Source organism: Urocitellus parryii, chromosome 8, assembly GCF_045843805.1.
Source record: "Urocitellus parryii isolate mUroPar1 chromosome 8, mUroPar1.hap1, whole genome shotgun sequence".
In the NCBI taxonomy this organism is placed as follows: domain Eukaryota; kingdom Metazoa; phylum Chordata; class Mammalia; order Rodentia; family Sciuridae; genus Urocitellus; species Urocitellus parryii.
In genome coordinates this window covers 149,291,380-149,314,086 of record NC_135538.1, presented here as the reverse complement: position 1 = coordinate 149,314,086, position 22,707 = coordinate 149,291,380, and the positions used below count along the sequence as shown (strand labels likewise).

Sequence of the window (22,707 nt, the reverse complement as noted above, 5' to 3'; positions counted from 1 at the left end):
AAAAAAAAAAATCCCTCCCAGATGCTGGCCCTAATCATCCCTAATTGAGAACCACAGCAAGGCAGGCACACTCCCATAATCCTAGCTGCTCAGGAGGCTGAGGCCGGGGGATCTTGAGTTCAAAGCCAGCCTCAGCAACTTAGAGAGGCTCTAAGCAACTCGGTAAAAAACTGTCTCTAAATATTTAAAATATAAAAATAGACTGAGGATGTGTCTCAGTGGCTAAGCACCCCAGGTTCAATCCCTGATACCAAAAAAAAAAACCCCACACAGTTCTCCTTCAGCAATGGTAGAAGCCCTTTGAGTGTTCATTCTAGCCACCTGAGGAGCTTTTGAAAATTAGCAACAACTTGTGTTTAATCCCCAGCACCAATAAAAAAGACAAAAAGAAAATCACCAACAACTAAGCCCGAGACGTGTCCCGAGGTTCAGGGAGGGGTTTTATGAAGTAGAGAACACAAAGTGAACAGGCAGCACCTGGCCCCCTGCCTGATTTCAGTCCAAATCGTAAGGATAAGCCCAGATCAGTGGTGCACACCTGCCATCCCATCGACAGAGGATGAAGCAGGAGGATCGCCAAACAACCCAAATTACAAACTACTCAAAATAAATTATAGGCGAAGGATCTGAGCAGACATTTCCAAAAAAAAGATACACAAATGGCTGATAAACACATGAAAAGATGGTAATCCCGTTAGCCACTAGGCAAATTAAAACCACAATGATCAACCACTTGGAATAAAATGAATAGATCAACAATATTGACAACACTTGAGTAAGATCACCCAGAGAGAAAAACAGAGGTAGAAGGGGTACAGAAACAAACCTCAAGGAATTCCAAATTTCACTGTCAAGCAGAGCAAAATGAGCCTATAAGAGAAACCAAGCAGCAGCTCCCAAAGAAGGTAAGCATGCCAAAGATGGCAAAAGAAGAGAACATGTGAAGGAGGTGAATATGGTCAGCACTGTTGAATAAAAATGAAAGACTAAAATAAATGAAAATGTCCCTTGGACTTAGTGATATAGAAATCATTGTGTTTTCATGAAATGATGGTAAATTACTAAGAAATTGGGCTACTTTTCTGCAATGCTAATGTGCAATATGGCACTCAAACATAAAAGATTTAGAGTAAATCAGTACCTTAATTATTTGCAATTAGTCTCAAGTCCTCTTGAAAGATGAGTCTGGAAAATAAAAACTGATTAGAAAATGCAAGTCCTCAATACGCTCACAAAACCATTGTAAGGGCTCTTCAAAACTACCTAAAAGGAATCACGCTGCCTAGGAGGGCCTTTCTGTACAGCGGGGTTAATGAAGCTGCACGCCTGGCTTGCTGCTTACAGAGGCTGTCTGTGCAGACACCTGCCTACCTGCATCAGGCCCTCTGACAAGATGCTACCCACTGCTGCAAGACCTCGGGCGGTCGCAGTAACCCACAGCTACACACAGGAAGCTGGTACCGACCAGGCGTGCAGATCGCCTTCCAGATCACACCAAGGAGACGTGTCCCGAGGTTGGGGGGGGGGGGGGGTATGGAGTAAAGGACACAAAGTGAACAGACAGCACCTGGCCCTCTGCCCGACTGAGTCCAAATCCTTACTAAGGATAAGCCCAGATCAGTGGCGCACACCTGTCATCCCCGCGACAGAGGCTGAGGCAGGAGGATCGCCAAGTTCAAGGCCAGACTTGCAGTTTGGCGAGGCCCCGTCCCACCGTAGGAAACGGACGGGCTGGGCTGGGGCTGCGGGGGAGCGCCCGGTGTCGACTCCGGTCCCCGGCGGGTCAGCCGGACACCTGCGAACGCCCCGTCGCCCCACGAATCCGCCACGCAGACAGTGGGAGGACAAATGAAGCAGGCCAACTGCGGGCCCGGGATCTGGAGGGCCAGACGCGCCGGCCACGGCTGCGGCCGAAGACCCGATCCCCGCCGACCCCGGTCCCAGCTGGTGGCAGAGACTGAGAGCGATCGGCGCGACCACGACAACCGCGGAAACGAGGCTCTGCCACAGAAGTGGTGCAGGTCACATTTTGACCGCAGCAGGGAAATAACACACCTTTCCGAAGTGGGGGGAATCTACCCGCCGCTTTCCGGAAACGGCACGGAGTTTACAAGGAGCGCGCCATGACACTTACGTCCCGCCACGTTGATGTACGCATGCTCGGCGACGGTGGCCCTGAGAGGTCAAATTGCGTCACTGCTGAAAGCGCGACTCCCGGTTGAACTCTACTTAGGAATGCCTGTCTTTCCAGTTCCTTTGGTTGCAAGAGCCAAAATAAGTCCCCAAGTCCTCAGAGGTCTTAGAATCGCCGACTGACTAACTCCCGAGCTCTTGTAACTTGTCAGGAACTCTGCGAAGCACTTTACATAAACATTATCTCTCTATTTATTTATTATTAGTGTTCCTGGCTTACACCCACAGTTCCTCTACCAGAGTGATGCTCCCTAGGCCCAATCCATTTCTGACTCCCAGAGAAACTGCTGTCCTCACTGTATTTTGGTAGTTTGCCCAAACTTTGGTAGGAAGGATAAAGAAGAGTTGGGAGATTAAATCTAATATGAATCATTTAACACCCAAGGGTTGTGTTGAGCATTTCTTTACTTAGAAGGCAGTTCCTAGGTCCCTACAATGGAGTGTACTGATTCTGACCTTTATATAAGTTATCTCACTTGATTAGTATTTGCCCAAGACAGTATATTTATTCGACTTTGTTTACCAGAAAAGTTTCTCCAGCTTAAAAAGTGGAGGAAGCAGACTGTTAACAGGAGTCATAAATTGTGTCCTCTGCCCCACTTTGAGTATCATCACAATTTGAGGCAATTATTTTGCAAATGTCTCTCCTAGTATGTCTTTCCTAGAATTCCTCATCTACTCCAAATGCCACCTTTTAATCATCCATGCCCACAAGACAATCTAAATGGTGACTTGGGACCCACCTGTAGCCCTTACCTACTAGAATGATGCATGTGTAAATTACCCTGCTTCTTTCATTACACCAAAAGTAGGCACTGGCTTATCTTGGTTGTAATTCCACTGCCTAACACATAACCTTGAATTTATAGCCTCTCAATAAATATTTGTTGAATGAATGAATGAATGAATGAATGATTCTCCTTCTTTTCCCCAAGATCTAATTGAATTGGGTTAAGAAAATTGTACTGAGCGTGTGCCCCTTAACTGCAAGCACTGTGATAGGCTTTGGAGCTACAGAGGAAGAAAGAGACTTCCATGGTGGTTGTAGGCTACTGGGAAGAAGCAGTTTTGGTAGAGAGTGGCAATCACTGTGAAGGAGGAGCGCACAGGACAAAGGTGTAGTGAGGGAGAGACGCAGATTCACTCCAGGATGGGGGAGAGCAAACCCATGGAGGCCTGGAGCTCTGGACGGTTCAACACTGTAAAGCAGAACGAGTGAGACAGGAGAGGTCAGCTGGAGAGGGGCAGGGCAGGAACAGATTCAGGTGAACCTGGTGCAGTAAACCATGGACATTAGCCCTAGTCATGGGTTTATTAGGCAGCATGCAGTATCTGAGCAAATATCTCAGGAGAACAGGTTTGAGGACAATACTTCAGGCACAGAGGAATATCGAAGGCCTAAAGTGGGCTGTTAACTGTGAGGAGTAGGGAGGGAGGATAGACCGGGAGAGCTACTGAGGAGGTAGAATCAGCGAGACTTAGTGATCTCTGATTGTAAAAGGAGAAGATGCAAGAATGTCTCCAGGTTTTTGGCTGAAGCAACCAACACAGATTCCTCCTCCACGAAATCTGCTCTTCAGATACTTTTAGTCTAAACCATTTGAAAAGCCAGGGACCCTGCCTCTAGGAATCTATCTTACAGAAATGACATATGTTCCAAGTGTTTTTGAAGCATCTCTTATAATAGCAAGAGTAGAAACCCTCTCCAGCTCCTCAACAGAGGATTGCCTACATGCATTTATAGTATTTGTACAGCTGTTAGAAAAGAATGAGTTGCTTTTAATGTGCGACACAAGATGATTTCTTAAATGGAAAAAGAAACTTGCAAGAAAGGAAGTGCAGGGTTGTATATAGTAATTGGAGTAAATATACGTATTATTTCTAGCAGGATAGATAAGTAACTGGGTATGGGGTTGTCCCTGAGATAAAGCACTAAGAGAACAAGGAAGCTCAGAGGAAATGTTCTTTTCCTTACTTTATCATTTCGTACCTTTTATGTTTTGCAAATGTGTTATTTATCCAAAAAGTAAATTATAAAAAAACAGATTTTATAAGAAAAATTAAAATATCATTTGATAGTTTATCTGTTGTATTGTAATATTATTCAACAATTATTTTGAGATTCAACTTTACTTTATTTATCCAAAAAGTAAATTATAAAAAAACAGATTTTATAAGAAAAATTAAAATAACATTTGATAGTTTATCTGTTGTATTATAATATTATTCAACAATTATTTTGAGATTTAACTTTACAGTAATATTTAAGTTTTAAATCTCCAATTTGGTGAGATAAATTTAACATAAAATTTATCATTTTAATTATGTTAAGTGGCAATTCTGTGCCATTAATTACGTTCATTTTTGTGTAACCCTCACTACCATCCATCTCTGGAACTTCTTCATCTCCCCACCCTTCTTATTTCTCTCTCTCCCCAACTACTGGCAAGTGCCCTTCTGCTACCTGTTTTTTATGAACTTGACTACTCTAGGTGACTCATATAACTGGACTCGTACACTATTTGTCCTTTTGCAACTGATTTATTGCACTCAGTCTAATACCTGTGAGGTTCGTTCATGGAACATGTCAGAATGTCCGTCCTTTTTAAGGCTGAATAATATTCCATTGCAGGTATAGACTACATTTTGTTTATCAATTTTAAACTTTCATGCTTTATTTCTCAAATCAGATTATAAAATAGATACACCAAAAATAATACACCTCATTTTGTCATTGTTTTCTCAGCCCACAATTTTACACTAATGCTTACTAAATGTTTAGCAGTGGGCAAGCCAGTATAAAGACACATTAAAATGCAAATGAACCTATAAAATAATGGGGAAAGCTAAATTTGGGGAGAACTTTTAAATGTGTACCAGTAACCATGTTAAGCCTTCTTTGTGGATTACCATCCTTATTCATCCCTAGAGCTTTGAAGTAGCCCTACTTAGTTCTAGTTCCTCTCTCTTAGGCTATGCTGTCAATTGTTTTAACAATTTCAATCGTTTTAACAATTCTATATGAGTACTTCACAAGAAGCTGTGTACTTCCATTAATAATAATGCAAAATTTCAAATAAAAAATATTGGCAAGAAAACAGAAAGGAATGACAGAGAATGTGTGGAATAAAATCCATATGCCTTCAGAATGATCTGATGTTTTATGTTAGTCTGACAATGAAAATTGAAGGGAATTGTGAGCAATAATAAAATTAGAGAATCCTTACTATCTCAGACATGAATCAAGCAAGAATAAAATAAGAAAAATTTTAAAGTAGGAACAAGTATTTAGATTTTGCTTATGATTTGAGCATTAGCCATTGTACTTATAAATGTATGTCAATCAATATCCTTTTATGATGAATAATTCATGTATTTAATTCACTATTGAAAAGTGATTTTAAAAAGTTAACATGAAATTTTCAGTGTGGAATATTAGATACACAGTAGAATAAGATTTAAAACAGGTTAATCTAGTTCTTATGTCAGAAACAGAAAGAGTAATAATGCTGTTGTTAAAGTTCAGTAAGTCACTGTGCATGCACAAGTGACTTTATATTAGCTTTTCATTGCATATGACAAAAATCCAGCCCTAATGTTTTTTCCATTCTAGAGACAGACCCCAGGGCCTTGTGCCTGCAATGCAAGTAGGCTATCACTGAGCCACATGCTACTTACTACCCAGCTCCAATTTTTTTTATGTAAGAGGTGAGCTTGGCACATGTCAATCAGTGGTACATTACATAGTGATTTGAATTCAATCTAATAAATTGGGAGTCAGAATAAAGTTCCCCACCTGGACACCATACAACTAAAGTAGTTTTTCTAGGAGGATTTATCAAGTGTGTTACACAAATCCAAAAAGAAAGATGTTGATGGTAAAGACAGAAGAAAATAAAGAAGAATGTAATAGCTAGGTCAAAAGAAAAATGAATGAAATGGATGAATGCGTCAATGTGGAGGGTAAAAGAGAAGGCTGCTGCTGTTCCTAAATAAACTGATCGAAGGTAATAGAAAAGCTTGACATGAAATAGCCTCCTTTGTATGTGCGCCGAGTATGCTCCTTGTAATGTGACCACTAGGGGTCAGAGTGCTATACTTCTAATATCAGCCATCCTATCAGTTTATGCAAACCTGTTTGGTTCAATTCCATAATTAATTCTATCTTTCACTCTCCCACTCTCGGTACAAGTCGTGTAGAGGCTGTACAAGTGGCCCGTGGCCCAGGACCTCGAAATGAGAACACCACATTCTCTTGCCAGAGGGCATGTAACCCACACCAGACCAGAGCACATTCTGGGCTCCGCATCAACTGCAAGAATCCGAGGCTGAAGTTTCCAGACCTGCCATGAGGAGGACTCATGCCTGACACCAAAGCTATTTCAGAGGAAAGCAGGGGTGACTGACGAAGAGAGAGGTCAGCAAGTTCCAAAGACGACCTACGGCCTCTATACCCGGTGTACCCGGAGCTGAGCGCTTCAGTTTTGTGAATAAAAGTCTCCACTTTTCTTCCCTTAAGCTAATTAAAGTGGATTTTTATGATTTTTAACCCAAAGAGTTCTGGCTAAAGCTCCTATTCTCTTAAAGATTAAAAATAACAATATGAGTCAGGTGCGGTGGTGCACGCCTGTAATCCCAGTGGCTCTGGAGGCTGAGGCAGGAGGATCCCAAGATCAAAGCTGGCATTAGCAACTTAGCGAGGCCCTAAGCAACTTAGTAAGACCATGTCTCTAAATAAAAGATAAAAAGGGTTGGGGAAGTGGCTTAGCAGTTAAGTGGTTAATCCCTGGAATAATAATAATTTGAATCTGTTGTCTAACTCTCTAATTGCTTATAAGTGTCAGTGGGAAACATGTTTTCTCTATCCTTCTGTAATGCATGACTCAATATATAACAAATTTGTTAAGTTATATAACAGCACATTTATTGCACATATGCAGTACACTAAGCACTGTTCTCAGTGCTCAGGAAACAAAACATACCAATGTCCTGCCCTTTTAAGCGTTTATATGCTAGCGGGAAGAGACGGACCAAACAAACATGACGTTAAGAGCGCATTCCATGTTCAGTGGTGATAAAGATGGCCAAAAAACGACAGCAGATTACAGAGAACCAAGAACCAGAGCTCGAGGTTTTTAAGGATGGAGGTCAGAGTAGGTTCATGGAGAGAAAAGAACCTCTAAAAAAAAGGCTTGGAAGGGGTGAGGGAGAGAGCCAAGGAATAGTCTTTTTCTTGGACATTCAAGGAAAAGAGTCCAGCTGGTGAAAGAGCCCTGATAGGAGAGTTGTGGCATCCTGGAGGAGCAGTGGAAGCCCAGAGTGCTTGGGCTGCAGTGAGGCCGAGTAGTAACAGAGGAGGTCAACGGAGATCCTGCAGACCGTGAAAGAAACCAGATCGTGGAGAAACTCATCCTTGGCTTTTACTAGGAAAAGAAAAGAATGCAGGGCTGGGGTTGTGGCTCAGCCGCCAAGCACTCGCCTGGCACGTGCGAGGCCCTGGATTTGATCCTCAGCACCACCTAAAAATAGATAAAATAAAGAAATGGTGTTCAACTACAACTAAAAAAAGAGAGAGAGAGAAAGAAAGAATGGCAAAAGAAACTCGGGGGCCAGTAGAGGTCATGAGAAGGAGGTCGGTTAGCAGACGGTCCAGTCACACGGGGGGGGGGGGGGCAGGGAGCTGGTCCCATGGTGGCTCCAGTCCTGGTCTTTGGGGGAATCTCCCTGCTGATTTCCAGAGTGGCTGCACTAGTCACAGTCCCACCAGCAATGTAGGCGTGCACCTTCCCCCACAGCCTCGCAGCAGTGGTGCTGTCTGAATCCCATTCTAACAGGAGCAAGCAGAATCTCGGTGCAGTTTTGATATGCACTTCCCTAATCACTAAGGGTGTGGGAGAGCCTTTCCCGTACTTCAACCATTTGTATTTCTTCTTTTGAGAAATGTCTGTTTAGATCATTTGCCCATTTATTGATTGGATTATTTGTTTTTCTGATGTGAAATTCTCTAAGTTCTTGGGGCTGGGGATGTAGCTCAGTTGGTAGGGTGCTTGCCTTGCACGCACAAGGCCCTGGATTCAATCCCCAGCACCACAAACAAACAAACAAAAAAATTGTAAGTTCTTTCTATATTCTGGATATTAATTCCCTTTAGAAGAACAGCTGACAAAGGAACAAAAACTACCAAATCGTGCTATGTCTATGTGTAATAAATACACCACAATGAATACCACTTTTATATATAACTATAATACACTAATTAAATAGTAATAATAATAATAATAGAAGGAAGACAAGAAGAGGACAGCAAGCAGATCAGGGAGGGAAAGGGAAGGTACTGGAGAATGAGACTGATCAAATTATGTGCATGTGCAAATATGGCATAATAAATCCCACCTTTCTGTATAACTAAGATGCACCAGTAAAAATGATAATAATCCAGGAAAGCACCAACAGTCCTGTAGGAGGGAACTCAAGAGAGTTGAGAGAAGTGGTTTGACTGGGGACATGTCTAAAGACACTGCCCACAGAACTCTCTGTAGTTTGGATTTGTCATAAGAGAGAAAAAGAGAAATAAAGATGACTTTAAAGGTCTAGGCCTGGACAAGAAGAAGGAAATCTCCCTAAACAGAAACTGAAAAGACGCAGACAGAGATCATCTGGGAGTGAGAAGGCTGAGATCAAGAACTCGGGATTTGAAACTTTATAATCTTTCTACCTGACTTTTCATTTTGAAATTCAATTTTAGAGTTCATAAAAGTTGCAAAAATAATTACAAATAATTCACCTGTGTCCTTCGTCTGGCTTCCCCAGATGATAAGGCTCCATGAAGCCGGAGCACGGCCATCCACACAGGGAATTCCCAGGATGCTACTCACTGTCCTAGTGCAGAACAGTTCCTCATCCTTCATCTTTCATGACCTGGACACTTCTAAAGAAAAATGACCAGTTGTTTTGTAAAATGTCCCTCCCTGGGAGTCCTCTGATGGTCCCTCACAGCTGAACTCGGGTTGTGGATTTTTGACAAGAACCCACAGAGGTGATGCTAAGCCCTCTCCACCAATCAGGTCAAAGGCTCAGCTCGGTCTTGTGAGCAGGGAGACCCTTCGAACGTGGTCTCCCCCATCACATTACCACTGCTCCCTTGGTTATTAACGAGGGTCTGGTGCGAGGACACTTGGAGATTATGTAAGTGTCGAGTGCCATAGTGAGTGACTGCCCCCTAATTGAGGCACCCTTTAATGGTACTTGTAGGCAATGATTATCACCGTGGTGTTTGCCAAATGGTGCTTTTCCATTTACACCACTCCCACTTATATTACTGAATGAGCTTTCCTTCTCACTTGTCTAGTAATTATGTATATTAGGATGGACTCATGGTATTTATTTTATGCTATGATTTGTAATCCACCACTAGCATTATTTAGTTGCCGGTATTATTCCAAAATTGGCCATGGTTAGGTTGACTTCTGTATTCTTTTTTCCATGTCAAAAAAAATCTAGATATACATAGACATGTACATAGTATATGTCTATGTATATGTTATGTATATCTATATCTACATTTTTTATCTATATACATATATGTATATATATATGTGTGTGTGTGTGTATACCACACACACACACACATTTTTCCCTTTTATTCTGTAACCACAAGAGGCTTAGGTTCATCTTGCACCTTCTCTGCCCCAACCCTGGCATCAGGCAATTCTCCAGGAATCCATGGGTCCCATTAGTTTAAAATAGCATTTGGAAATGCCCAAGATATGGGCACCAGACATGCTCGTGACATGAAGACGGCATTGTCGTGAGAGCGAGCCACCTGGAGGGGCAGTTCTGGAGCAGTGATGTGGGGGAGAGCCCAGCGGGGGGATTCCAGGATGAAGGGGATCCAACAGAAGGAGTGCAGAAGGCTCCTGGAAGGTTTGCTGCAGAGAGGAGCAGACTGGGGGTACAGCACGGAGGAAGGGGGTTCAGAAGGAAAGAACCGATGTTTAAGAGAGGAGGACCAGGAGCCCACTCCTATGCTAAATAGGAACGGCCTGTGGAGGTGGGGAGATGGATGAAGGGCGAGGAGGACAAGCGCTGCAGGGGGATGCCTGAGAAGGGCCACTGACTCTCTGTGACTTGTTACCCCACTTATTTCCAAAGCACCTGTCACACCACTGTAGGTACAGACGCATGGGGAACGAATGAGAGTGGTTTACTTACTCTTCAAAATCAGATACCTTTGGCTGATGTTATTTTCAAATCCAAATTTAAAGATGTCATTTTCCTAAGAAACTAGAGCTTTCTAGAAAGACAGAAGTGACTGTCAATAGTCAACTATAATATACTGGAAATGTATTTTGCTGGCAAGAATCAGCATGTGGTCACTGCCAGGAAGATGTGGAAAGAGAAAAATCTCTCCTCTCTCTCTCTCTCTCTCTCTCTCTCTCTCTCTCTCTCTCTCTCTCTCTCTCTCTCACCATAGAGCAGTCATGGTTTTTATTTGGGGATAAAACACATCACTAAATGATCTCTATTGGTTACATCTCTCACTGGCTTCTTTCCAAATATTTCCCTGCAAGTGATGAATCTGTAGGAGAAATTCAGAGATTTGCAATTCCACCAAGAGCAAATCTCTTTGAGAGTGATCGAGGAGAATAACAAAGGTCAGAGAGGGTTTTACTACTGAGAAACTCTTTGTCAGAGAACTGAACAGAACCCTCGAAGCCACTGATTTCATGAGAATTTACTCCCTGAACCTACAGAAAAGGCAGATTTAAATTGCAACAGCTGGCAGAGGAGAGAGCAGAGGAGAGTATTCAGTTTCAGTTTATTTGTTTATTCTAAATTTCTTCAAGAGCCTCTTTGAGGTTGTCCATTCAATAGGAGAGTAAGAGTAGAGATCAAAGAAAATGCAAGCCAGGAGAAAATAAAGGAAACATTTTGTTTTAATTTTGTTGTGTTCTTATATTCATCCTCTACAATTTCTCAAATGGTAAGAAGACAGTGACTTGTTACAGCACTTATTTTCAAAGCACATATTTGATTATGTTATGTCTAAATATGGGCAGAATTCACATCCTAAATGAATTTACTCCCAGCAAAACTACTCCCTGAAGTCGATTGTTTTTTACATAATTATGATGCATGGTTATACAAATGACATATGTCAGTTTATTGAATTGATTGTTGATCAGATATCTGAACTAATGGAAGAAAACAATGGTTAATCCAAAATAATCTAATGTCATTAATATTTGATTTTGAAGAAAGAATTGTCAGATACCTATGAATCTTGGTATTTTTAACAATCTAAGATCTTAAAATCTTCGAACAAAGCAAGGAGAACACACAGAGTAGAGACAGATGACGTTCAGAGCCAGGTCTTACGCGTACTGACCTTGCAATAACCGAGTGGGAATCGATCACCTGGAAGTTTCCCAGCTTCCTTATCTATTGTACAGCTATGTGCGTCGGTGCTCGGTTTCCTGTCGGGAAGGACCTCCTCTTACTTACTCAATTCTGGGCAGGGATGTGCCACCTCAGCCTCTATATTGGGCATGTAACTAAGACCAGTTCCTGGAGCCTAGTATCCTCCGGCCACTGCAGAGGATTTGGTGAGTACATATGACCTGGTGACCCATTCAACCCACACTACCCTCCCTGGAAGAGAGTCCACGAAGGAGCACAGGCAATGGCCCCAAGTCCCTAGTTACCATTGTAATCCGACATAGCCGTGCCCTCTGACCCTGACTGATCCGTCTACACTAGACTTCTTACCAATGTGGGCAAACCAGAGTTCTTTCCTCATGAATGAGAAATTGGGACTCAGAGTCCAGCCTCCTTGCAGCGTATGCCCAGTGTCCAGTACCTCGCTCTAAGAATGTTAGGAAAATACCCTGTGACTGTGGGAGGAGAGAACGCTGTTCTAGAGAGAGAGTGGGGGGAGAGAGAAGCAGCCCCGGGGGAAAATGAGTGGAGCATTCCTGATTGATTCCGGAGGCCAGGCTGCATCCTTGGTTCTCTAAGGGCTCACCTTTGACCCTTCAAATTCATTTCCTGCTGGAAGCCAGCTCTAGTTGGTTCTTATTGTCAGTCGAGAGCCTTAACTAATCCTGCAGCTCCTGAAGGTGTCTTCAGAGAAGTCAGATGAATGTATTGATCCAGGGTTGGGATTCTGGGAGTAAAAAGACAGGAAGGGAAGGAATGCAAGAGACCATTGGGAATGTAGTTTCTATGGCTCAACATGGGGGTCAAGTTGGGTTGAGAAGAAGGAGAATCCAAAATGGGGGTCAAGTTGGGTTGAGAAGAAGGAGAATCCAAAATGGAATAAACACAGCTAGAACAGGTCTGATTTGGAAGGCACTATGAGTCTGCCGCCCTGTGGGTGTCAGAAATTGAGAGGAAGGAAAGCAGGATATATTCTAAGAGTGAGATGGCAAAGTAGATGAATCCTAAATTGTAACCAGATCCAGGATGTGGCTGGGAGAGTGGACTGTCGCTGTAGGAAGCAGTCGTTGTAGGAGAGAGGTGGGGACTGTGAGGCTAAGAAGACAGTGGCTGAAGTCAGGTAGAGAAGAACGTGTTTTCTAGAAATATGCTAATTGACAGAATCAAATTATATTGGAGAGTTTATTCTCAGTGTCAATAAATTGAGACTGAGTAGATGAAATATAATTGTATAACAGGTCCTGACACCAACATATATAAAATTAGTTGATAGCTGCAATAAATTAAATGAGGTAGAGGATATGTATTTATAATGCATTTAAGTAACCTCTAACTCCCCCTCCAACTTGCCATGGAAACATAATTTAATACTGAAAACATAAGAAAAAAAAGAAATTACATGAAAAAAAAACCTCAATTTCTTTCTAAAGAATTGACTTACCCTGGAAAAAACTAAGAACACAATAAAAATACATTTAAAAATAATAGTTGGGGTAAATTACTTTGTGAGGCTGGTGCTGGGGCTCAGTGGCAGAGCGCTTGCCTAGATGTGTAGGACACTGGGTTCGATCCTTAGCACCTCATGAAAATAAATAAAGACAAGCTGTCCATCTACAACTACAATACATAAATAAATAAAATAAAATACCTTTGCAGAAGCACGTCTCAGAAATCATAAAGTGCAGGAAAACCCTGTAGAAGAAAATATATGCCTTTAAATTATTTTATTATTAACAGAAAGACAATTAGTTAAAACGTTCCATTAAAATCTTACAAAAGGGGGCTGGGATTGTGGCTCAGCGGTAGTTCGCCTAGCGCAGTGGGCGGGACCCAGGTTCGATCCTCAGCACCACATAAAAATAAAGGCATTGTGTTGTATCCATCTACATCTAAAAAACAAATATTTTTAAAAAAAATCTTAGAAAAGTAAAATGACTTGATTGTTGATCAATCAATTCACTCAACCCTGAGTGAAATAAAACTAAAAGCATATTAAGTAAATTAACAATTAAAAACACTTGACAAAGAAAGCCCAAAGCTGGTTTTTAAATAAAGACCAATAAGGGGCCGGGGCTGGGGCTCAGTGGCAGAGCGCTTGCCTCGCACATGTGAGGTACTGGGTTGGATCCTCAGCACCACAATAAATAAATAAATAAATAAATGATATTGTACCAACTACAACTAAAAATATATTTTAAAAAAGACTAATAAAATGAACAAGTGATAAATGTAACACAATAAAAAGTAAAAGCACAATACTTAAAAATGAGAAGGCAGATGTGGCAAACGTCCAAAGGGACATGAACTTACAAAGGAAACAAAATCATAAGAGAGCTTCTATAGAAATAGGAAATGTTGATAAAATTCGCTTTGAAAAATAGCAAGAAAACCTGCAAACAACCCAGTGTCCTTCAACTAGTTAATATATAAACTCTGGTACATAAATACAATGGCATGTCACCCCCCCAAAATGAACTTATACATACATCAATGTGGGGGGAATCACATTGTGATTCATGAAAGAAGCCCCATGCCAGTGGCTACACAGTACACAACATCTTGAAAAAAGGTAAAACCTAAAACAGAACAGAGCCTGACAGGAACTGGGAACAAGGGAGGGACTGACTAGCAAAGTTCCTCTGCCTTCCCCACCACAGTCTCCGCTGTATTGGTAATGGTATTTGTTGCCTGACTGCATATGCATTTGTCAAAACTCTTAGAAGAATGTACTAAAAATAGTGGACTCTACTGTGTACAAATTATACTTCAACAAACCTAACTTTAAAACTTTTTGAATGGACAAAAATATTAAAGAATAATGCTAGCTGCGCGCAGTGGTGCATGCCTATAATCCTAGCGACCTGGAAGGTTGAGACAGGAGGATCGCAAGTTCAAAGCCAGCCTCAGCAAAAAAGTGAGGCTCTAAGCAACTCAGTGAGATCCCGTCTCACTAAATAAAATACAAAATAGGGCTGGGGATGTGGTTCAGTGGTTGAGTGCACCTGAGTTCAATCCCCAGTACCTCCCCCAAAAAAGGAATAATACTAAAAATTAGTAAAAACAGTTTTTGTGCTCTTCTTCTTTTTTTTTTTTTTTTTAATGTGGTGCTGGGGATTGAACCCATGGCCTTATGCATGCAAAGCAAGCACTCTCCCAATTGATCTATATCCGGGCCTCATAAAAAAGTTTTTATTTAAAAAAAATTACTATAACAACAAAAATTTAAATTATACATTTTTTTTATTGTTAGATAGGGTCTCAGTTGCTTAGGGCCTTGCTAATTGTCAGAGGCTGGCCTCCAACTTGTAACCCTGCCTCAGCCTCCTAAGCCTAGATTACAGGCCACCAAGCCTGGCTAAATTTTAAATTATATTTAAACAGAAATCTGGAACAAAAGAAAAACTAAGGAAACCAAACTTTTTTTTTTTTTTTTAAATTGAAATGGAGCCTTGTTATGTTGCCCAAGCTAAACTCAAACTCTTGGGCTCAAGTTTACCTAAGACTATAGGTGCATGCAAAAAAAATTGTGAAAAAACATTATTTTTGTCTGAAAAAAAAAAAATACCTGGCTACTCCCACTGACTCCAGAGGCTGAGGTAGGAGGATCTCAAGTTCAAAGCCAGCCTCATCGACTTAGTGAGGCAATACCCTGTCTCAAAATAAAAAGAGCTGGTAGCAGGGGGATGTGGCTGGGTGGTTAAGTACCCCTCGGTTCAATCCCCAGTACCTAAAAAATAAAAAGAGAAAGAAAAGGTAATACTTTGTTACGGACCCTTCCTTTTCCAATAGTGTGGCAAGAGCGTTAGAGGTTGCTGTAGTTTGGATCGGGAGTGTGCCCCAAAGGCCAGGTGTTAATGGCTCGGTCCCCAACTCTGCTCTGTTGGCAGTGTGGAACCTTGAAGAGATGGGAGGTCTTCCTGGGGCGTGTCCTTGAAGGGGACAGTGGGACCTCCTACTTTTCCTCTTCTGTTGCATGCTGGCCATGAGGTGAGCTGCTCTGCTCCACCACATACTCACCATCACGCTGCGCTCCTCGGCACAGGCCCGAAAACCATGGAGCCAAGTGATACTGGAATGAAACTTTTAAAAACACAAGCCAAAATAACCTTTTCCTAATGATGAGTTGATTTTCTTGGGCATTTGTTATAGTAACAGAAAGCTGACAAAGTGTGTGGGGGGGGAGGACTAATGATTATTTTTCTTTCTTTTTTGCCAGACCTGAACTTTGGTTAGTGTTCACCTTCATGCCATCCTCTAGGCAAAGTCAGACGACCAGCCATAGACCTGGCTCTAGGGGCTTCTGTCTCTTCTAGCCCTCGGTGTAAAGGCCTTCATCTCCACATCTGTCTTGAGGCAATTCTAAATGCCATTCTGGGGCCGGGAGGAGAGGCTAGTCTGCTCCAGGCCCTCATTCCAGCCACACTTTTGTAAATGGTAATTGGCCACTTTGTCAGGCAGAACTGCATTAAGGGAGGTGGCTGGATGAGACCTAGGGGACCAGGAGTCTTTTAAAAATATTGATGCCAGCTCTTAGATTTCAGAAGAGCCACTTTGAACCAAGGCCCTCCTTCTGCAGCTGTGACACAGGCCACAAGACACAGTCAACACGCTCCGAAATTCAGACATTGTTATACTATGTTCTCTAACATTTCAGACTTTTACCAAAAAATGGTCCTAGTCCCTAAGATAAAACGCATGATAGTCACTCGGCCAGGTGTTTCCTATTTCATAAGAAGAGTGAGGATGATTAACTTTCAGCCTAGGACAGAAAGGTCCTCATTCTTCTTGAAACTACCCTTAGTTTATATGATTCTGTAATTCGGTGCCTTAATTTATGCCCAATTCCAGTATAAAATCCTTCACCATTAGAACTTCTTCTTGGATACAAATCACAGAAATCACAATCTGAACTGGCATAGATTTTTTTTTTTAAAAGGGATGTTACTGGCTTATGTAACTGAAAAACCTGGGTTTTCATCTCACATCAATCAAGGCTGGTTTGGGATTAAGGTTAAACAGAAATGCCATTGATTTTGTGTCTTGAGAAGGTCTCCAGCTCCAGGGACAGCAAGATGACAGCCTACAGTGACCTGATTCAACTCGGTAAAAAAAAAAAATTCAAGTGTGCCTTTAGTAATCCCGGCATTATCTGATTTGTTCTTATTCACTTGATTGGAGCACATAGCTGTCCCTGAACATGTTTGTGTATTGGGATATCATTCACACACCTCATACTCTACCCCATGTGAACTCTTTGGAAGTATGGGACATGGGGTGGTGCCACCTACAGGGCCTGGCTTCCCAGAGTACAGTGACATGAGAACAGGAAGGCGGAGGGGGGCTGGACCCCCAAACTGAGTTTAGATGGCATGGCTGATTTCTCGGGAAGCCACCTGAGGGGTCTGAGAGCTCCAGTTCTGTAGAGTCTACAGTCACCCCTGGGTGGCCCTTCTTGGAGACCCTGGTCTTCTACCCACGCTGAAGAAGGCTTGGTCCTAGGTTATATCCACTTCTCTACCTGGCTCTGGGCTTCCTGTGTCGTAGACACAAAAGACGATTTTCTGAATCTCCTCATTTTCTACCCACTCTCTATCTGTCCTGATGTGAAGTCCGTCATTCCCCAGCAACATTCTGGCTGACTGAGAAATGTCCCCAGCAGGGCTTCCCCATCAGAACCCTGTCATAGATCTGATTCACAGGCTCCTGTCCTGCAGGGTCAGGGTTACGAGCCTGACTTGGAATCAGTTGGTCCTATCCTCGAATCTTAGTTGTACTTTTAGACCAAGATGCAAGAAAAGACCACTGATTCCAATTAAAATCAAATTAAAGCAAGCTTACTATTTCAACCGGCCGGGCTGCCTCTCCCACCCAAAACTGCGGGAACAAGACAGCCCGGCTGGTGGAAATAATAAGGTTGCTTTAATTTGATTTTAATTGGAGTCAGTGGTCTTTTCTTGTGTCTTGGTCTTTCATTTTGGAGGCCCCAGCGAGATGGCTCCCAATTGTAAGAGAAAATCAGGTTGGGTCTATCACGTACCACGTTCTAATTCAGTGAAGGGGTGCATCACTTACATTCCCTGAACTTTGCTTTGTTTTGTTTTTTTGTTTCAGTAGCTGGGATTGAACCCAAGGGCACTCAAATACCGAGCCACATCCTCAGCCCTTTTTTTGTATCTTAATCACAGGCAGCGTCTCACTGAGTTGCTGTGGCTGGCCTTGAACTTGAAATCTCCTGCCTCAGTCTCCCAAGCTGCTGGGATTACAGGTGTGTACCTTTAATTTCTTAATTTAATAGATGGGGATAGATAATATTATCCCAATGAGAGTTGTGAGGAGTATAAATGTGATGTCTGTCTAAGGAGACAGAATCTATGTCACTTTCTGAAAGTCTCTTATGACCTAATAAGTCAATATGGGAAAAATGCTTTGAGGTGTTTCTTGGGGCTAAGGCTCCAGGAGTGAAGTTCGACTATCAAGATACTTAGAGGAGGGTCGATCCTGTTCACTGCGCCTCTTTAGTCCTCAGAGTGGACAGGTCTGGGTGTGCCTGATTGGACAGGTGGGAGTTAAAGGACGAATCATGCTGGGAGAAGAGGGAAAGAACGGATGAAGTCAGTGCTGACGGACAAGCAGGGTGCAGTGCGAGCGGCTCCCGTGGGCTCCGGGGCTGGTCCATGGTGACCCTTCCCAACCCTACACTCAGACGGCAGGTGGTTGGTGGAGTGCATCAGCCATGGGAGGTGGAATGTTCCCACCACAGAACCTGGCAGCTCTACAAATCCGACGTCCCACCACCCACAACCCAAAGAACAAACTGGCGACCATTTACCAGAAAAAAAGTACTCCCAGAGTGGCTTGGACAATGACCACCGAAGGGAGCGTTGTTTTGGGGGTTTCTTCTTCTTTCCTTTATGCTTTTGGGAAGGTCCCTTTATTCACTAATGGTTTTTTTTTATAATATCTTTATTTTATTTATTCTTATGTGGTGCTGAGGATCGAACCCAGGGTCTCGCACGTGCTAGGGGAGTGCTCTACCGCTGAGCCACAATCCCAGCCCCTATTCACTAATGTTTTTATGTGAGCAGATTCTTGAACAAATGGGGGCCAAGGATCCAGCTGCTCTCGAAGCCCTGACAAGTGGAAGCAAGGCCTGTGTTCAGTGGCATTGGTCACAATAGAAACAACAAATGGCCTTCGCCTTCCCTGCGAGGGTGCTGAAGGAGCCTCCCTCCGAGGGACCAAGGGAACAAGGGACCAGGGTCCCCAGCCCTCGCTGCACCGCAGGATGTCGCTCAGGGGCCCAATTATCTTCCAAGAGAGCAGGGAAATTCTCTCTGAGGTGGTGACATTTAAGCAGAAGCCTGGGATGAGAGGCACCAGGGGAGGGAGGATGTGAGGCTGCGAGGGGAAGCCGTCCAGGTGCAGGGCAGGGCAGAGCCAGGCCCCGGGGTAGGAGGGAGGGCCAGGAGCCTGCCGCACAGGAGGGAGAGGGCTGCATGGGGAGGAATTAAACTCAGGCAGAGATCAGCTCTGCCAGGCTTTCTGTGCCCTTAATCAGCAAGAGATACGTACTGCCCTCCAGGAATTTGTCAGGGATTACAATGTCAAATTTCCTGATGCTCCACATTGACTAAAGCTCGGTTGACAGATCCAATATTAATAGAGGATCGCCTTAAGGGTATGGAGTGCATGCTTGTCTCTAGAAATCTATCGGCGGGTTAAGTCAGATGAGCGGGGAGCTGGCCTGCACTGATGAAAGGTTCTGGGACTTGGTGCCATGTGGCCAGATTAAGGGACATGTGGCAGCTAGTAAGTAAATGCCCCCAGTGATCCTTACCTTTGTATATTCTCCTTCCACAGTGACACTGGCTGGCCTGCGTCCTCAGTAGGAGACCAAGGAATGACATGTGTGACTTCTGAGGCCAGGTCCTAAAGGGCATTGAGCATCTGCCCTTTTGTCTCTTGGGTCATTTGTTCTGGGGAAGTGAGTGGCCCTGTAGAGAGGACACTTAAGTAGTCCTGTGAAGGAGTCCACGGGGAAGTCCTCCAGCCAATAGCCAGCGCCAACATGACAATGATGAGCGTCGGCTCAAGCAAGTCCCCACCCCCGGACAGCCTTCAGATAACCCCATCTGGCCAACACCTGACAGCCACCTCGGGCAAGGCACACTCCAGCCAGCTCCCCAAACCCTGACCCTCGGAAGCCCCATGAGAGAATAAAGGATCGCTGTTGTCTTAAGGAAATGCATTTTGGGGTATCTTGTTATCCAGCAACAGATTAAAGCATCCATTAAAAAGACACAACTGTAGTAACCTCTTTGCTGTGATGATGGAAATTTCTCCGAAGGCTTCTATAGCACTAAATGAAATAATATATATCGATATTTTAAAGCATGAAATGAAGTCATAGCATGTAGTAGAAGCTGAGTAAATGTCACCCATTATCATCATTAGTTGCTATTACTGTGATTACTATGATTTTTATATTTCAATTTTAACCAGATCAGCTTCTCCTGTTTTTCAAAATCATTGAGTGGCATGGCAATCCGGATTGTGAGAACACCCCACACCCAGACATTGTCCTGGACGGATTTTCTCCTTCACTCTCCATATCTGGTCATTACGGTCTAATGATCCTGTCTGCCAGGTACTTTAGACTATTTTCTTCTTCTCTACTCCACCGCTGTGCTTCGGCTCTCTATCACCTCCCATCTAGGCTATTAAATAATAGATTCGAAAATGGTTTCCTGCCTCTAATCTTCTTCCCTTTGAAACTGTTCTTCACCCTGCAGCCAGTGGCCTGTTGGCACATGTGCAGAGGCATTCCCCTCACAGAATCCTCGCTCTGGCCCCCGGCAGCTGCAGGAAGTCCAGTTCCCTCAGCAGGACCCGTGGACTCCAGGCCTGGTGCCTTCCTGCAACGCCCTGGTTGGTGGCATCTGGCCTGTCTGGAGGCTGCTGTCCTGCAAGGTCTGCTGGGCTTTGCTCTGTGGGTCTAGATCAAATAGCCCCACCCACAGGAAACTCTCTGACTGCCCATCAGCGAGTTCAAGGTCTCACCGCAGGAAAGCACTCCCGAGGATGCAGGTGACAGCTGGGTCACTCGGCCAGTGGAGAATTGGAGCTGTCACCCCCTCAGACCTGGACATACAGGTTTAAAGGTGACATCAGGGCCTTTCCCACTCGGGATTCCGCTCTCAGTCCCACGTCAGCAGACTGCATCCCTAAACCTCTGCTCTCAGACTAGCACTGCCCACGCCCCAGAGAAGCACGTTTCCTTACCTCGAATCCATGACCTTGAAACAAAAGGAGATCTCCTGACCAGAGGCCATGAAGTTTGGGGAGTGGTGCCCCATCGGTTCCAGGATTGTGTACCGCTTCAGCAGGGACAGGTGGAGGGCAGAGACTCTGAGGAGAGAGAGAATTCAGATTCATGATAGTGGCACATCCTTCTTCTGGAGACGAACGTGGCAGGTTCCTGATGATAAATCGCCTTCCCTGAGGGGCCTGAGCCTCCACTTTCCGCCTGTGTCTCAGATCTGGAGGGTCGCTTGAACTAGCTCAATATTTGAAGCAAATGACAGCTGTACAAAATTTTGTGGAATAAATAATCCATACCCTTTACATTTTGTAGCCGTAGAGGTCTACACACAATAGGCTGGTAACACGATGCCGATTCTTTCCATGAACATGGAAAAACAAATTTGTGAACAGTTTTTAGTATTATTTATCTAAACATGACTAAAGTTGAATTTAAATTTCAAAAAGTCCAACTTAAATTTCATCTTTAAAAATGGTTTGATTTGAGGGGCTGGGGTTGTAGCCCAGTGGCAGAGCGTTTGCCTAATGTATGAGGTACTGGGTTTGATTCTCAGCACCACAGATAAGTAAATAAAAATAAAGTTCTATCAAAAACTAAAAAAAAAAAAAATTAAAAAAAGATATGATTTGAAAGCTCATTATTTATTAACTTTAATTTGTATAAGGTCATTTAATAGATAGCTTTAAATATTTTGGAAGAAAACGACATTTCCTAAAACCTTGTGTAAAAAATAATTAAAAAAAAAATTTTTTGGTACCAGAGATTGAACCCAAGGGCGTTTAACCACTGAGCCATATCACCAGCTCCCACCTCTTTTTTTATAATTTATTAATTTTAGTTGTTGATGGACCTTTATTTTTTATTTATATGTGGTGCTGAGAATCGAACCCAGTGCCTCCAAGATTGGAGGCAAGCACTCTACCAGTGAGCCCCAACCCCAGCCCCACCAGCTTTTATATTTTATTTAGAGACAGAGTCTGCTAAATTGTTTAGGGCCTTGCCAAGTTTCTGAGTCTGGCTTTGAACCCCTGATCCTCCTGCCTCAGGCTTCTGGGCTGCTGGGATTAGAGGCGGGTGCCACCATGCCCTACTGAAAAATGATTTTATTTCCCAATATTTTAATTTACACATTTTGATAAAGACAACTTGAATTTTGTGCACATTAAATATAATTATGTTTTATTTCTAATCTCAGGCTATTACTGTCAGATCCTAAATTATGTGAGAATTTTTATTATTATGTAATTAGTGTTTTTGGTGAAATAAGTCAAGAAAAATAAAATCTATGAAATAAACCCACAAAATCTACGAATTACATGTCTATGCTTATTTTTTTTCCCACATCTAAACACAATAGGTCCATCATAGATGTCCAGACAGGTGCAATTCTGGTTAAAGCCAGAGCACAGTTTTGCACACTTTAAAAATGTTTCTTGGGGCTGGGGTTGTGGCTCAGCGGTAGAGCGCTCTTCTCGCATGCACGGGACCCTAGGTTCAGTCCTCAGCACCACGTAAAAAAAAAAAAAAATGAGTGAAATAAAGGTATAAAAAAAAAGAAAAAATAAAAAAAAATGTTTGTTGTTATAAAGGGGCATTTATCTATCACAGCAGAAGGTTGATATAGTTACATGCATAGACATAGGAGGATTATTTACACATATATGAACACATAGGTATAAAACACACGTGTGTGCACGTGCGTATGTACGATGCACACGTACACATGTGATTCACACACACACACAACGCCCCCA

At 43.0% G+C, this 22,707-nt stretch overlaps 1 protein-coding gene across 3 annotated transcripts in view; it reads right to left on the bottom strand.

The window, feature by feature from the left end:
* Positions 1-19,528, bottom strand: part of Cdkal1 (CDKAL1 threonylcarbamoyladenosine tRNA methylthiotransferase) — a 594,700-nt gene extending 575,172 nt beyond the window's left edge. The window contains exons 1-2 of one of the 3 annotated variants that reach the window (XM_077801468.1): positions 19,469-19,528; positions 13,280-13,323 (exon numbers count right to left, since the gene is read on the bottom strand). In XM_077801468.1, coding sequence (XP_077657594.1) covers positions 13,280-13,307 — 28 coding nt within the window. In that variant the 5' untranslated portion in view covers positions 13,308-13,323; positions 19,469-19,528. The other 2 variants (XM_077801469.1, XM_077801470.1) reach the window with 2 other exon arrangements.
* Between the last annotated feature and the right edge of the window lie 3,179 nt (positions 19,529-22,707).